The sequence below is a fragment of the Trachypithecus francoisi genome, unplaced genomic scaffold (genome assembly GCF_009764315.1).
Source record: "Trachypithecus francoisi isolate TF-2019V2 unplaced genomic scaffold, Tfra_2.0 Lachesis_group13, whole genome shotgun sequence".
NCBI lineage: Eukaryota > Metazoa > Chordata > Mammalia > Primates > Cercopithecidae > Trachypithecus > Trachypithecus francoisi.
In genome coordinates this window covers 39,744,610-39,761,360 of record NW_022681458.1, presented here as the reverse complement: position 1 = coordinate 39,761,360, position 16,751 = coordinate 39,744,610, and the positions used below count along the sequence as shown (strand labels likewise).

General features: G+C 40.9%; 1 protein-coding gene across 1 annotated transcript in view; it reads right to left on the bottom strand.

The window, feature by feature from the left end:
- Positions 1 to 16,751, bottom strand: part of MPP4 (membrane palmitoylated protein 4) — a 52,435-nt gene that overhangs the window by 11,183 nt on the left and 24,501 nt on the right. The window contains exons 11-16 of the mRNA XM_033230699.1: positions 14,002 to 14,019; positions 10,583 to 10,621; positions 8,015 to 8,035; positions 4,232 to 4,246; positions 2,353 to 2,394; positions 112 to 282 (exon numbers count right to left, since the gene is read on the bottom strand). Coding sequence (XP_033086590.1) covers positions 112 to 282; positions 2,353 to 2,394; positions 4,232 to 4,246; positions 8,015 to 8,035; positions 10,583 to 10,621; positions 14,002 to 14,019 — 306 coding nt within the window. The remainder of the gene's footprint in view (positions 1 to 111; positions 283 to 2,352; positions 2,395 to 4,231; positions 4,247 to 8,014; positions 8,036 to 10,582; positions 10,622 to 14,001; positions 14,020 to 16,751) is intronic.

Here is a 16,751-nt window from a genome sequence, read left to right as displayed (position 1 = left end):
ATGGGGGTCCATAAAGAGTTCTACTTTTACCATCATTCCCAATATGAGACACCTGAATCTAGAAGGAAAACTCCTCAGGGAGGAGGAGACAGAGTGCATGCTGGGACATACCCATGAGCACTATGAGGCGGTACTTGTCTGAAGGGCGTCGCTGGTACCTCACCACCTCCTCGTAAGGGGCACCCACTGCACTGTAGCAGCTGCCGGTGCAGCACACACTGGCATGCAGCGGGTTGAGGTGAGACTTCCTGCGACACAGGCGCATGCTGCGGCGGAAGCCAGCTAGGGAGGGGAAGTGCACAGAACATAAGAACTAGGCAGGAGAGATCACTTGCAGCCTCACACCTGATGAAATATGTAGCAACCATGATCCTAAAGTGTTCGTTAATATAGTCACATCTGTCTGAAGTTAGAAGATGGGAAGTCATATGAGGGAAACATATGAAAATGCCCCCTGTGCTAGCCCATCCCGCACCTGCTCTGGGCCAGGCATTGTCCTGGGTGCTGGGGAGAGAGGGCTCAACTAATCCAAGGCCACTTTCTCATGAAATCTGCATTTTGTAGAAGGGGAGAGACAAAAATTTTAAAACAAAAACAAAAACAAAAATAAGTACTTAGAAGAAGACAAGGTAGATAGAGACTGATGGGGGTGCTTTTTTAGATAGGCAGTAAGGTTAGAGTATCTGGAGGAAGGCAGGGAGCCAGATCAGGAAGCCTCTGAGGAGACAGGCAAGCCAGATCAAGGGAACTGCAAGTGCAGTGGTGCAGAGAAACGAACTGTGCTTGGAGCATTTGAGGAACAGCAAGGAGACCTGTGTAGCTGCAGGGCGGTAAGCAAAAGGGAGTACGAAACAGGGTAGTGGGAAGTGGCTGGGCCTCTGAAAAGTGTTGGATTGTTGTGGAAGTGTGACGGGAAGCTGTTGGCGGTGGCATGATTGGATTCATGTTTCTGAAAGACTCCTCTGGTTGATGTCAACCATAGAGAAAGCAAATGTGACCTCAGGGGAGAGCAGTTAGGAAGCTACTGCAGTGGTCTGGGTGAGAGATGAGGGTGGCTTGGGCCAGGGCAGAAACAGCGAAGCAGGCTCATTTTTCACATTTTTCAGGTGGTTTCACTAAGACACAGACAGATTAGGTGGTTGCTTAGGACTGTGTGGTCAGCGCAAAGTTGGACACATGGATCATGATTTCTAAGCTCCTAGATTCCTGCTTCATCTGCCTTTAGAATCATGGGGCTTTCTGGTATCTTCAGAGCTGTTTGCAGGTCCTCTCAGTAGATAGAGTTAACAACTCTATGTGTACATATAAATACACATGCACACTTCAATCTATATTTGTATGTCTATATATGGAAAACCATGAGTTCACACCAGTACCTACGATGTCAATCCAACACTAGAGGATTCATTCTAGACTTCCCCTTTCCATGTTTATAACTCTCTTCTCTAACAGTGAGAACCCTGACCCTTGTTGTCCTCAATACATTTGCTTATTGTATCAATCAAGAGCACTTAAGTGTGCAAGATAGGAGACAGACAATGTCAATCGCCTCACAGAAAGTGTCAGAGCCCAAGCTGGATGAGGTGGGCATCTTTGTAAAGCCTGTTGGGCATCAGAGGCCAAGTGATGGCAGCTGACCTCTTGATTTTACTCTGGCTCTGACAACCTGCACCAGGCTACCATTGTCCCCTGCACAGATGCCTTCTTTACCCTGCTCATGCTCCTTACTCTCCACCTTTGTGTAGCTGCGTACTCTGTTCAGCTCCACCTGATAGCTTTGAGGCTGAATGATTCTGAAAGCAATACAGAAAGGTGGCCCCTTGTTTTTGTTTTTTGTTTTGTTTTGTTTTGTTTTTTCACACTCCCCTGATGATTCCAAAATGCATCCAACTTGGGAACCAACCTCCTAGTTTAGAGACCCTGCAGCTCTGCTAGTCTTCCCCTACCTCCCTATAGAAGGAAGCCCAGAGCGGTTTTAGATGAGTGGTACCTGGTCCTACAAAAAGCTCTGCCCAGGTGACAGATTATAGAAATGTGGCCATAAGAAGTAAGTTTAAAAGTCAGAGATTTTGTCTCTTTAGTGTAAGATAAATAGGTTATGAAACAGTCTGAAAGAAAACAAAAAGATTTGTGTTTGGTGAGTAATTAATAGATACCCAGTGGAAATTAGATGAATAACAATGAATAATTAATAGATCAGAATTTGACAAGAATAAAGGACAGAAAGAAAAGGAAACTAGAACGAGGAACAGGTTTGGAAATGTCCATCAGCAAAAGAAGCTTTCAAAACAGTGTCAGGCTTGGAAACGCAATTTAACAAGTGACAGAGACCCACCTTGTATTATCACCTACCTATGAAGAACTTCTGACCATAGCCAACAAATTCCTCCTTGTCTACAGAGAACAGCAGGAGCAGAATATGTGAGAGCAAGAAGTTTATTTAGAACAAATTCACGAAATTATCTTCAACTTTTCAAGTGACTACCTTAGTAGATGGCAGCAGAGTTGAATTTATCCTTGAGTGGCTCATTGAATGTTCTAAGCATTTTTCATCCTGTTATTCACACACAACAAACTACAGAGATGCAGTTCACATAATTTGAGCATTATACTGAATGTATTCATCTAGTATGGTTAAAGCCAAAACCAGTTTATTAATTTTTTAAGATAAGTTTCCTTAGGATATGTTTAAAAATACATATCCAGTTTTTATGTTTTTACTATGATTCAATATCTTATAACTTTAAACAAGCTTAAAGTGGTTCTTTGTTCTTTTTTTTTTTTTCCCTCCTGCTCTTGGTGCTCAGTCTGGAGTACAATGGTGCTATCTCAGCTCACTGCAACCTCCATCTCCCAGGTTCAAGCAATTCTCCTGCCTCAGCCTCCTGAGAAGCTGGAATTACAGGCATGCACTACCATTCCTGGCTAATTTTTGTATTTTTAGATGTATTTTGTATTTTTAGATGTATTTTTAGATTAGAGATGTCGTTTCACCATGTTGGTCAGGCTAGTCTCAAACTTCTGATCTCAGGTGATCCACCTACCTTGTCCTCCCGAAGTGCTGGGATTACAGGTGTGAGCCTTGTTCTTGACCATACTGTTTATAACATTATTTTTTTCTGCAGCTCCTATAATTAATCTCTTTGCTAGATACGGGTTTTTATTTTCTCCCTCTTAAAAGGGTTCATTCTATATAAAATAAGATTTGCTCTATGGCTGCCAAATGTTTCTGATTGGCCAGGACTCTGAGAGACAAAATGAGGAAAACTGTGCCCAGTGCCTCTGAGGCATCTAGAGATAGTTCAAACTCCTGTTTCTCCTTCCATTGAGACCTCAGAAAAAAACTCCAGAAAAAAAGTTATAAGAATATTATTTTCAAATTACTTTTTACTTAAGTTCCTTCTCATTTATACAGCTCTGCTCTAATCATTTAAGTAATATATGACCAAGTGCGGTGGCTCACATCTGTAATCCCAGCACTGGGAGGCCGAGGCGGGCAGATCACTTGAGGTCAGGAGTTCGAGACCAGTCCACCCAACATGGTGAAACCCCGCCTTTACTAAAAAAACAAAAAACTAGCCAGGCGTGGTGGCTTGTGCCTGTAGTCCCAGCTACTTTGGAGGCTGAGGCAGGAGAATCACTTGAACTTGGGAGATGGAGGTTGCAGTAGGCTGAGATCATACCACTGCACTCCAGCCTGGGCAACAGAGAGAGACTTTGTCTCAAATATAAACATATATATAAAATATAAAGAGCATTTGTTAAGACAATGAACTGACATATGCAACCTTTTTTCTTAACCTTTATTTTTTTTTTTAAGTGTTTTAAAATACAAAGAAAGAAAACATACCAATATCAATTCTATCTTCTGGTAAGTATGTACATTTTCTCACTTAGCTATGTCAATAAGTTTAAAAAGAAATGTTTTCTTGGGGATATATTCATAAAGCTTAATTATTTTTATTGTTCTTTTAAATGTTATCTATGAAACTGAATATTTAATCATTGATTTCACCCACAAAATGTCATATCCTTGGAGAATCTCATAAACTTAGTTTGGAAGTGTGTTTCCTGGGGAAAAAATGTAAATATGAGGGGAAAACCATAAACAAAAACAAAACAAATACCGTATCTTCATCTTAAACATTATCCGGGCAAGTATTCATTTTGAGGCACTGAAAGATCTTAAACACAGTTCTATTTGGTGTATCTAGGAAATAAAAACAATTACCTTCTGAAAGTTCCTCTGGAGATTTGGGTAGGTGCAGAAACAGACATGAAAAGTTAAGCCTTTAAGAAGATCGTGTTAGTCATCAAATCAAGGCAAATGACATAAGCAAGATATTCACGTCACCACTAGCAAAAGGTAAGTCGGGTAAGGCCTGGCAAGGCAAATGATCACCACGTGATTGGGCCTGAGAAACTGATTTGCCCTGACTCCACTGCTTGGGACAGTACCTTTTTCTGAAAGTTGCCTATCAAGACTCTCCCTGAAGGCTTTTTAACCCAGGAAGACTCTACTTGGTTGGCACAAAATGGAGCTTGAAAAGGAGAACTTAAAGGAAAGTAACAGGTTTGAGACTTCTCTCTTCTCTCTCCCCGAGGCAGTATTGCAGCAGCTCTGTGAAGGGGAGGAAGTGGTAGAAATGCTGCTGGGGCTGGTGCTGCAGCAGCCTCTGGCCGGAGCAAGCGACCTCATTCCTTCCCCTTCCTGGGTCTCACACACTTCCATCCCCAGCTACCCCTTGAAGACAGAGGAAACTGAATGTGAAGCAAACTGTTTTCTTTGTTTTCTAGACATCACAAAATAGCCACATTCTGTTTTTGGTTTGTTTGTTTTGAGATGGAGTCTCCTCTGTCACCCAGGCTGGAGTGCTATCCCGGCTCACTGTAACCTCTGTCTCCTGGGTTCAAGCGATTCTCTCACTTCAACCTCCTAAGTAGCTGGAATTATAGGCATGAGCCACCACGCCTGGCTAATTTTTGTATTTTTAGTAGAGACGAGGTTTCACCATGTTGGCCAGGTTGGTCTTGAACTCCTGACCTCAAGTGATCCACCCGCCTTGGTCTCCCAAAGTGCTGGGATTAGAGGCATGAGCCACCATGTCCAGCCTTTTTTTTTTTTTTTTTTAATGGCACTTCTGATTAAATAGACTACACCATCACCTCATCACCTCTTGGGGAAATTCAAGGAAGTCATACTATACTTTATTCAGACTACAGACCGAAACTGAAGAAACTTAACTGCTCACTAAGCAGTCTAAGTAACAACATTAAGCATCATGGAATGAATGCCAAGGGTTCTATGCTTAGAAAATATGCCAGCTGGGTGCTAACGGTTCCTTAATTGAGCTCCTAAGAAAGCTGGGTTCAGAACGAATCAATGCTTGAGAGTTCTCTTTTCCAGCTGAGAGGAGTCCACAAGGGGCGCTTTAGAGTAGGCAACTCCCTCTGCAGTGCTGTTCACCAGGAACTGGCTGCTGACTCCCACAAGGAACAAGATTTCACAATAATAACACTTGCTAACACTTGTGCAGCACTTCCTGTGTGCCAGGCACTGTTCTAAGCACTTTATTCATATAAATTATTGTTCCCATTTTAGAGGTGAGGAACCTGAAGGGCAGAGAGGTTAACAGCCAGAGAACCTGCAGTTAGTAAGTAATGAACCCAGGGTTCAAACTGGCCGATCTGGCTGGAGTCTGTGGTCTCACCCACTGCCTCTCCTTCCACAGACCCACAAACACTCCCTGGCCTCAACCACAACCTTCGCATGTGGAGTGTTTTCCAGTGGAATAGAACAAAGAAGGATGAGAATAAGCTAGAGAAATTAAAAACTAAGGCAATCCCAAACACTGGGCAAGTATAAATAATCAATTAAATTATTTCTAACAGGCCAACCATCTAATGGAAAATAGGACATTTTGAAACAACATAAATGTAAATAATTTAGAAAAGTGGTTCACAACTCATCTGTCTCAATGCTCTCTTTTTTTTAATAACTAATATTTGTAGCAATCTCTCTACTTTTATGAAAGGAAACTCATAGATGGCATAATCTACCACACATGTAATTTAAAAAATCAATACAATGCTCCAGCTGTAACATAAAAAAACATTTTAAAGGAAGTAATTTATATTTTTTAAAATATATATGTATTTTAAAAGTATATACATACGAGGCAGGCGGATCACTCAAGGCCAGGAGTTCAAGACTAGCCTGAGCAACATGGAAACCCGTCTCTACTAAAAATACAAAAATTAGCTGGGTGTGATGGTGCACACCTGTAATCCTAGCTACTCAGGAGGCTGAGGCATGAGAATCACTTGAGCCTGGTGGGTGGAGATTGCAGTGAGCCCAGATCACACCACTGCACTCTAGCCTGGGTGACAGAGTAAGACTCTGTCTCAAAAAAAAATTTTTTTTAAGTATACATATCAAAATATAAATCCTTGGGCATAACAGCTTTGGAAGACCTAAGAAACTACTAGATGCTTATATTAAACTTATAACAAAGAAGCATGGATTCAAGAGAATTTAAAAAATCAGAAAATATTCCTTATATGAAGTACAGAAAAATAGAAAAGAAACAGGTGGACACTAGAATAAAAAGTGTTTTGGTAAGTAATAAAAGGCTAGATTTATTTGTATGTGATAAGAGAAAGAAGGAAATTGCCTTAATTGAGGTCAAGATAATATGCCAAAGCAATTAGAGACCAATGAAATGGAGAAAATGAGGAAAAATAATATGCCTGGAATTGGGTGGGTCATGTTAACATGCCCTAGCATGTTTGCAGTTTAAAGATAAAATTCTGTGGGGCCTATTTTGTTTTTAATGATTTCAATATTATTTTGAGGGACAGACACTTGATACTTACCGTATGTCATCAATAATAACAAATAATGTATTAAAGAAAAAGAAAATTAATTCAGTATAGATATACTTTCCAGTTTATTTACTAGAAATATCGAGTAGACAGGATATGTGGAATAAATCATTCAATAATTGCAAGGCAATGTCTGCATTCTGTTTGAATGTCTCTCTCCATAATGACTGTCTTCTAAACCACTGTGTTTCTCATGCTAAATCTTATGAAAACTTTTTGTGTGTTGAAAAATGACCCTTTTATATTTGTAACAAGTTTTGTCCAGCAGGACATTCAGAAGATATGTGGGTCAAGAGACACCAGTTAAAGGCCAGGAGTATCCCCCAATCAATGTGACAATAAAAAAATGCTCCCAAAGAGTTCCAAAATGCTGCATCAGGGACAGTGTGAGAAGTGCATCAGGGACTGTGAGAAGTACTGGTTAAGGTAAAATCTACATTTCACAACTGCACTGTTGCTGTATTTTTTAAAATACATTTTACTGGGACCAGGTGTGGTGGCTCACTTTGGGAGGTCAAGGTGGGAAAACCACTCGAGGCCTGGAGTTGGAGACAAGCCTGGGCAACACAGTGAGACCTATATCTACAAAAAAATTGAAAAATTAGCCATGAATGGTGGCATGGGACTGTAGTCCCAGCTACTTGGGAGGCTAAAGTGGGAGGATCACCTGAGCCAAGGAAGTGAAGGCTGCAGCGAGCTATGATCATACCACTTGCACCTCAGCTTGGGCAACAGACTGAGACCCTGTCTCAAAATAAATAAATAAATAAATTAGCCAGGTGTGATGGCATATGCCTGTAGTTCCAGCTATTTGGAAGGCTGAGGTGGGAGGATCACTTGACCTCAGGAATTCGAGGCTGCAATGAGCCATGATCACACCGCTGCACTCCAACCTGAGCGACAGAGAGATTTTGTCTCAAAAAAATTAAAAATTAAAATTAAAAATAAATTTTAAAATGTATATTTGAGATTGACAACATGATGTGGGGTACATATAGTTACTTTTTATTTTTTTTTTACTGTTGATATATTTAAACAATTATTATAACCCTAAATATGTGTATAAATTGCATCAAAATTTGGAATATACATTTAAAAATCAGTATCAAATACTCATTTTTTTACTCACCAGATTCAAATGTTTCTTCATCTATGATTTTCCATGGAGGCAAAAATAAAAAATGTTATTACAAGACCATCTACACTGAGTCTATATTTTAAGTCTAATTCTCTGGCCCCCTACTTCTGCCCATACACCACCTTTTAAGTTTTTTTCCCAAATCAAGGTCAAATCGATGGTGTCTCTCTGGCATATATCAACTTTAAATGAAAGACACGGTATTCAGCAGCTGAGCCATGATGACAGTCAGGGGTGCAGCAGGAGCTCAAAATAAATAAAATAATAGAGGATAAATAAAATAAAATGTAAAAAGCTCAGAGGGAAGGGGAAAGTGGAATGTCAGGGAAACCCGTAGAGATTGTTGGCTACTGCTCAGCTTTGCGGCAGAGGGCTTGCCGATGTAGGAGGGGTGCACCCTGCCTGAAGAGTTAGAGACCCACAAATGGGGGTGATGGCAAGGAGAGTGAGCATATAACGACTTGATTACGTTGGCTTGATCGGGTGGCTGAGAAGAATGTGAGATAAACCAACTTCCTCATTAGTTAAAACAACTCTTGTTAGCATTTTAAAGAGAGATTAAGGATTAAGAAACATACATGGAGGGCAATTTGAAATATATGGCAACATTGCCAATGCATGCATCCTTGGATCAGACAATGCTGCATCTAAGGTATTCTCATGCATGTAAAATGATATATTTATACAGCAATTCATTGTAGCACTGTTTATAATAGAAACAAATGGACATAACACAAACGCCTACAAATAAGTGATTGTATCAGTATGCAATAACCAATAAGCTGTTTAAAAAAATAAAGACAAGGCTCTTTATGTGCTAAGATAGAGTCACCTCCAAGATTTAGAATGTTAAGTTAGAAAAGCCAGGAACAGAACAGTGTGCATTTCATGCTATCAAAGGGTATGTGCATTTGGATTTAGAAAAAAAGATGGGGGTGATGAAGTGGGGAGGAGAAATATATACATCATTGCTTTTTTTTTTTTGAGATGGAGTCTCACTCTGTCACCCAGGCTGGAATGCAGTGGCACGATCTCTGCTCACTACAAGCTCCGCCTCCCGGGTTCACACCATTCTCATGCCTCAGCCTCCCGAGTAGCTGGAACTACAGGCGCCCGCCATCATGCCCAGTGAATTTTTTTTGTATATATATATATATTTTTTTTTTTTTTTTTTTTTTTGAGACGGAGTCTCGCTCTGTCGCCCAGGCTGGAGTGCAGTGGCCGGATCTCAGCTCACTGCAAGCTCCGCCTCCTGGGTTTACGCCATTCTCCTGCCTCAGCCTCCCAAGTAGCTGGGACTACAGGCGCCCGCCACCTCGCCCGGCTAGTTTTTTGTATTTTTTAGTAGAGACGGGGTTTCGCCGTGTTAGCCAGGGTGGTCTCGATCTCCTGACCTCGCCATCCACCCGTCTCGGCCTCCCAAAGTGCTGGGATTACAGGCTTGAGCCACCGCGCCCGGCCCTTTTTTGTATGTTTTTTAGTAGAGACAGGGTTTCACCGTGTTAGCCAGGATGGTCTCGATCTCCTGACCTCGAGATCCGCCCACCTCGGCCTCCCAAAGTGCTGGGATTACAGGCATGAGCCACCGTGCCCGACCACATCATTGCTTTTTTGTGCACAGAATATGTCTGGGGTGATACTGAAGAAACTATTAACATTTATTGCCCCAAGAAAGAAAAATGAGTAGGAGAACATGGAAAGGGAGGAACTTCTTACTGAATATACCTTTGTAGTTATTAAATTTTGAACTATGTGAATTATTACCTAATAAAAATATAATGAAAATTGTAGAAAGGAAATGAATATTACTGCAAGTTTAAAAAAAGTATACTTGGTAAAAGAAACATAATGTCAGCAGTATTCTGCAGTTGTTCTGGAAAATATATGTGAATCATTGAAATGCCCACTGTTTCAAAATTTTATATTGTTCTTTCACTTCTAAGAACTAGACTAGCCTATAAAGCAAAGATAGATTCACCTATCAGACTAAGGTTCTCCAACTGGTCTCCTAACAAAACCCTAGTGATTCTTAAGCTGGTCTTATTTCTGCCACTAAATTTGAAAAATCTTTTCCCAATTTACAAAAAAATTAAAGAATAGAAATGTAAAAAACTTTCATGCATGTCTTCTCATTTTGGAACCTACTACTATTTATCTATACTAGAATCTACCAGAAGATGACATCAAACAATAATAAAATATATATTGCTCTTTAAAATTTTGATACTGCAATATTTTATGTTATTTCACAAAGAGCAGAGGTTTCCAAGTGTTCTACCATCTGATACGCTGAGTGTTACTAAGTGTTCCTGAGATCATTTACAAAGTGCTGCTTTCTAGAACATTTTCTAGTAGATCAGTGGGAACCTGGACACATTACCACAGCTTCTCCTTCCAATGGCCAGAACTACAGAAGAAAGATGGGGGTGGAGGGTCATTTTACACATTTCTCCCAGAGGAAAGGCCCATGGCCCCTTTGGACACCTCTGCTTCAGATAATCTATAATTGACATGCTTCATATTTCTTCTAACAGCAAAGCAATCAAGAGAAAATGTTACCTGCTTCCACACATTTCTCATCAATCTTCATGTCATCATCTACAAAAGAGTACAGAAAGGGAGAAACAGAATTTAAAATGTGTCCACATTAAAAACAAAATTCCATGGCCAGGCATAGTGGCTCACACCTGTAATCCCAGCACTTTGGGAGGCCAAGGCGGGCGGATCACCTGAGGTCAGGAGTTCGAGACCAGCCTGACCAACATGGTGAAATCCTATCTCTACTAAAAATATAAAAATTAGTCGGTTGTGGTAGCGCACACCTATAATCCCAGCTACTTGGGAGGCTGAGGCAGGAGAATCGTTTGAACCCAGGAGGCAGAGGTTGTAGTGAGTCAAGATAATGCCATTGCACTCCAGCCTGGGCAAAAAGAGCAAAACTCTGTCTAAAAAATAAATAAATAAGTAAAAATAAAAAATAAAAAATTCCCTATGTATGTCAATAAAACTCAAAAAATAAAAATAAAAAACTATGTATGTCAATAAAACTCCATCCACCTTATGATAAATTTACTTTTAGAGCTATTGCTTACTTGGAGAGATAAAAAGGGCTCTCCTGTATTAAATGAAACTGTATGATGTGGGAGGCTATATAATATAAAAATGGTTAAAAATTAAAAACCATAGGCTTTTGAATGCTGCACAAATTAGTTGATCTCTAAGCCTCTGTTCTCCATCTGCAAATGGGGAGAGTAATAGTACCTACCACATGGGCTAGGATTGAGAAAATGCATGAAAAGCTCAGGCATATGCTAAGTACTCAATAAATGTGAATTCTCTTTACCTTTAGCTGAAGTATATATAAAAGAATAAAGGAATATAACTTTAAAAACTACTTATCCTAATTCTCAAAACTCTCTACAGCACAATCTAAACCCAGCTTGAAAGGTTGTCGTCCGCTTCTCTCCTTCACGCATCTTATGCTACCATTAGAGTGGACATCATGGCCTTTGCTACCCTGTTCCCTGTGCCTGTCATGCTTCTAGGTGCATCCCAAGCACTGATCAGAATGAATACCCCCTTGCAGAGCATTTTCTTCCTACTACCTTGAACTGTCAGCTACTGCACATCTACTCTACATCTATAACCATTCGGGAGTTTGCCTTCTTTGTTCTTCTAGACCGCTTCTTGAAGACAGGGACTGTCTCACTAGTTTTTACAGACTCTTACTACAGTATTTTGCACATAGTGGGCAAATGATAAATTATTTCTTAAATTGAGTTTTCTTTTAAATATCAAAATAGTTTATTTGAATATAGGTTCTGAATTTTTTTTTTCTTTCAGCACTTTACATCTTGTTTCTAGCAGTGCCCATCACATCCCAGGTGCTCAACAAATACTGATTTAATAAATGAGGCTAATACAGGTTCCAAAAGTACATAGTCTGTAAAAGTGTAGTCCAAAGTACAGTCTGTAGAATAAGCTATAATATAAAGTAACGCTTATCACCACCCCTTAAAAACTACATCATTCATTAATGTTTTTAAATGAAATATGAAAAATTCTATGAAATAACACTGTCTTGTACAGGTAGGGACACAGATAAACAAGTGACATGGTTTAGATTTCCCGCACTGTCATTTGTTCACTTGTATTCATTTAGAGATTATTTTCCTAATTAGATTAATTTAATTTCCTAATTAAATAATCAGATTGTTATTAGCCATCCATAACAACAGTGAGTTCATTAGTTCCCAGGACATAACAAAGTTGTTTTTCTTCAGGGCAAACAAAGACTACAATTTTCACTTTTATTTTACAGAGGAAGGTACAAAAACCAGGCATGATTATCCAGTAACAGCACAAGAAGCTCTGACTTTTCTGACGCTTGACTCTGATGAGTGTCAAGTGGCCCTAAGATAGGGCCACTGATTTTTGTTCTCCTCATATCAATAATTCCACATTATCAGCTAGGATAATGTACGGAATTGTGTTCCCCCCAATACTCATATGTTGACGCCCTTGCCTTCAGTATGGCTGTATTTAGAGATAGGGCCTTTAAGGAGGTAATTAAGGTTAAATGAGGTAATATGTCTAGGGTCTTACATTGATAGAACTGGTGGCCTTATAAGAAGAAGAAAACATACCAGATCAATCGACCTCCCTGTCTCTCTCTCCTTTTTTTCCCTCTCTCTCTCTCCCTGTGCCCCCCACCACTATCTCTCTTCTCTCTCTCTCTCTCTCTCTCCCCCTCCCTCTCCCTCTCCCTCTCCTTCTCCCTCTCCCTCTCCCTCTAAGGATGCACAGAGGCAACACCAAATGAGCACACAGCAATAAGGTGGCTGTCTGCAAGCCAGGAAGAGAGGCCTCACCAGAAACCAACCCTGCTGGAATCTTAATCTTAGACTTCCAGCCTCTGAAACTGTAAGAAAATAAATATCTGTTGTTTAAGCCATTTAGTCTGTGGTATCTTGTTATGGAAGCTCAAGCTAAGACCATGGCCTTATCACCCACCAATACCATAGAGTTCCCAGCTCCCCTCTCCCACCAAGGGCTATGCCCAGGCTCCCCTCCACAACTCTTAACATGCAGTCTATAACATGACCCTGAGTAGACAAACCAGAAGCAGGCAACCTGGACTTGCCCCTCTCTCCCTCTCCTTCTGCTCTCGCCTTCCTGTGTCATACACCTTTTTTTTGTTTTGGGGGACACAGATTGGAGCCTTGTTCCCATAGATCAGCCTTCAAAAGTCATTCTGCAGTTCTCTGGTTTCCCTTTCCAAATTCAAGGATGAACTGTGGATGATGGCTAAAGGGACACCTCTTCTTTCCCCTCTCTGGAAGCAGACAGCATCTTGCTTTGGTGTGTGTGTGTGTGTGTGTGTGTGTGTGTGTGAGAGAGAGAGAGAGAGAGAGCACCATCAAAATGAGTCATCCAGATGGTTGGGCATGGAGAAGGGGAAAGGCTAGTAACTAAAGGTCCCATTTGTTTCCTAATGCAGGGCCTTTTAGACAGACGGAATCTTGAATCCAGATTACACTGTTTGCAACTACTGGCAACTGTTCTTACCTTCTCTGGATGTCAATCTTTTCATCCATAAGGTGGGAATAATAATAATAATTTCACCATGGTGTTATTGTTAGGTTAGGTAACGTGTATAAAGCAGTTGAAACAAAACATCTCATCAGTTTCACAGCTTTTATTGAGTTCTTGCCATATGCTATGCTAAACTCTGGAGCTGCATATAAATGTTACTTCTCTTTTCTTTATTCCCCTCAGTGTTAGGACAATTATACTTTGCATGCATATCTTTGAATGACATATGTTTATAAATTAAGGTATTAATGACTATCACACTACTAGGTATATAGGAAGAGCTTAATAAATAGCTGAATGGAATTAAAGTGAATTTTTTAAACTACAAGAAATCTCTAAAAGATGTTGGAAATAAGAGTTTTTTCCTAAATACTATTTCTTACCTTCTTCCATAGAAATTGCTGGGTGCAAGCAAATGATTGAGGCAGGGGGAAAAAAGAACACAATATCTGTACTATAGTTTCTCAGATTAATTTACAATAAGAAATGTAATGTGCAAAAATTATTGTAATTAGTATTCTGGGTTTATTCTCTAGAAATTAAGGGAAGATTTAATAACAAAATGATAAATGAATACCTTATAAAACCGATATATTTGTGAGCCTTGTTGGAAATGGGAATCTACTTGCTTCTGGTAAATCCCACCCTCTTCCATCCCAGCTAGTTCTACAAGGGTAGTATTCTATGAATTTCTGAATTTACATGCTTAGTTCAGCATATTTTAGGAACCCAAATTTTCAGTGGAAGGAAGGAAAGAAGACAGAGAGATGGAGGGAGGAAGGGAGGGAGGGAAAGAAAGAGGGAAGACAATTATAAGTGTAGCTTCAGTCAATAACTTTTTAATAATCATCTGCAAACTAACATCAATAACACTTCATTAACAAAACTGCCTATATCTTAGGACTCAGTAGCCTGCCCCTAATATTGCTTTGGGGGGAGGAGGGTATGATAAGACTTAAGCAGAGCAGAAATGTACAAAGTAATATTAATTGTAGGATCATCTATAATAGTTGAAAATAAATGATCTTTTTAGTAGTTTAAAAAATAATCATGTCTATCGGAAACATTCCCTGAGAGAGGGGACCCTTTAAGTCAGTGGCTCCAAACCTGAGGCTCGTGGACCTAGAGATTCGTGAGGATAATAATAGAGTATTGCAAACTATTTTCAGCGTGGACTTCTAGAAAGTCTAATACAAATCACACAGGGCACATAAGCAAATTAAATGGCAACTAGAGGTTATACTACAGGTAATTATCAGATGCTGATTAGAAACTAATTAGCATTTTCATGTGCCTTTGATAAATGAAAGTTTGGTTTTAAAAAAATCTTTTTCAAAACATGGAAGAAGTAACTAAAATATCACTATGAAGATTGTGTCATGAAAAATGTTTCTGATAAAATGTTAAGTGAAGTGGCTGGCAAGATGGCTGAATAGGAATAGCTCGGGTCTGCAGCTCCCAGCAAGGTGAATGCAGAAGGCAGGTGATTTCTGCATTTCCAACTGAGGTACCTGGCTCATCTCACTGGGACTGGCTAGACAGTGGGTGCAGCCCACGAAGGGCAAACCAAAGCAGGGTAGGGCGTTGCCTCACCCAGGAAGCACAAGGGGTCAGGGAACTCCCTCCCCTAGCCAAGGAAAGCTGTGAGAGACTGTAAGGGACTGGGACTCCAGCCCAGATATTACCCTTTTCCCACGTTCTTCACAACCCACAGACTAGGACATTCCCTTGGGTGCTTACACCAGCAGGGCCATGGGTTTCAAGCACAAAACTAGGCAGCCGTTTGGGCAGACACCAAGCTAGCTGCAGAGTTTTTGTTTGTTTCTCATACCCCAGTGGCGCCTGGAATACCAGCAAGACAGAACTATTTGTTCCCCCAGAAAAGGGGCTGAAGCCAGGGAGCCAAGTGGTCTTGCTCAGCGGATCCCACCCCCATGGAGTCCAGCAAACTAAGATCCACTGGCTTGAAATTCTCGCTGCCAGCACAGCAGACTGAAGTTGAACTGGGACACCCGAGCTTGGTGGGGGAAGAGGCGACCGCCATTACTGAGGCTTGGGTCAGCGGTTTTCCTCGCACAATGTAAACAAAGCCACTGGGAAGTTTGAACTGGGTGGAGCCCTCTACAGCACCCCAAAGCCACTATAGCCAGACTGCCTCTCCAGATTCCTCCTCTCTGGGCAGGGCATCTCTGAAAGAAAGGCAGCAGCCCCAGTCAGGGACTTATAGACAAAACTCCCACCTCCCTGGGACAAATAGTCACCTAGGGGAAGGGGTGGCTGTGGGCGCAGCTTCACCAGACTTAAAAGTTCCTGCTTGCCGGCTCTGAAGAGAGGAGCAGATCTCCCAGCACAGTGCTCAAGCTCTGCTAAGGGACAGACTGCTTCCACAAGTGGGTCCCTGGCCCCTGTGCCTCCTGACTGGAAGACACCTCCCAGCAGGGCTTGACAGACACCTCATACAGGAGAGCTCCAGCTGGCATCTGGCAGGTGCCCCTCTGGGACAAAGCTTCCCAAGGAAGGAGCAGGCAGCAATCTTTGCTGTTCTGCAGCCTCCGCTAGTGATACCCAGGCAAACAGGAACTGGAGTGGACCTCTAGCAAACTCTAGCAGACCTGCAGCACAGAGGCCTATTTTGAAGGAAAACTAACAAACAGAAAGTAATAGCATCAACATCAACAAAAAGGATGTCCACTCAGAGGCCCCATTTGAAGGTCACCAACATCAAAGACCAAAGGTAGATAAATCCATGAAGACGAGGAAAAAACAGTGAAAAAAGGCTGAAAATTCCAAAAACCAGAATGCCTCTTCTCCTCCAAAGGATCACAAATTCTTGCCAACAAGAGAGCAAAACTGAATGGAAAAAGAGTGACGAATTGACAGAAGTAGGCTTCAGAAGGTGGGTAATAATAAACTCTTCTGAGCTAAACAAGCATGTTCTAACCCAATGCAAGGAAGCTAAGAACCTTGAAAAAGGGTTAAAGGAATTGCTAACTAAAATAACCAGTTTAGAGAAGAACATAAATGAACTGATGGAGCTGAAAAACACAGCCCAGGAACTTCATGAAGCATACACAAGTATCAATAGCCAAATCGATCAAGCAGAAGAAACAATATCAGAGATTGAAGATCAACT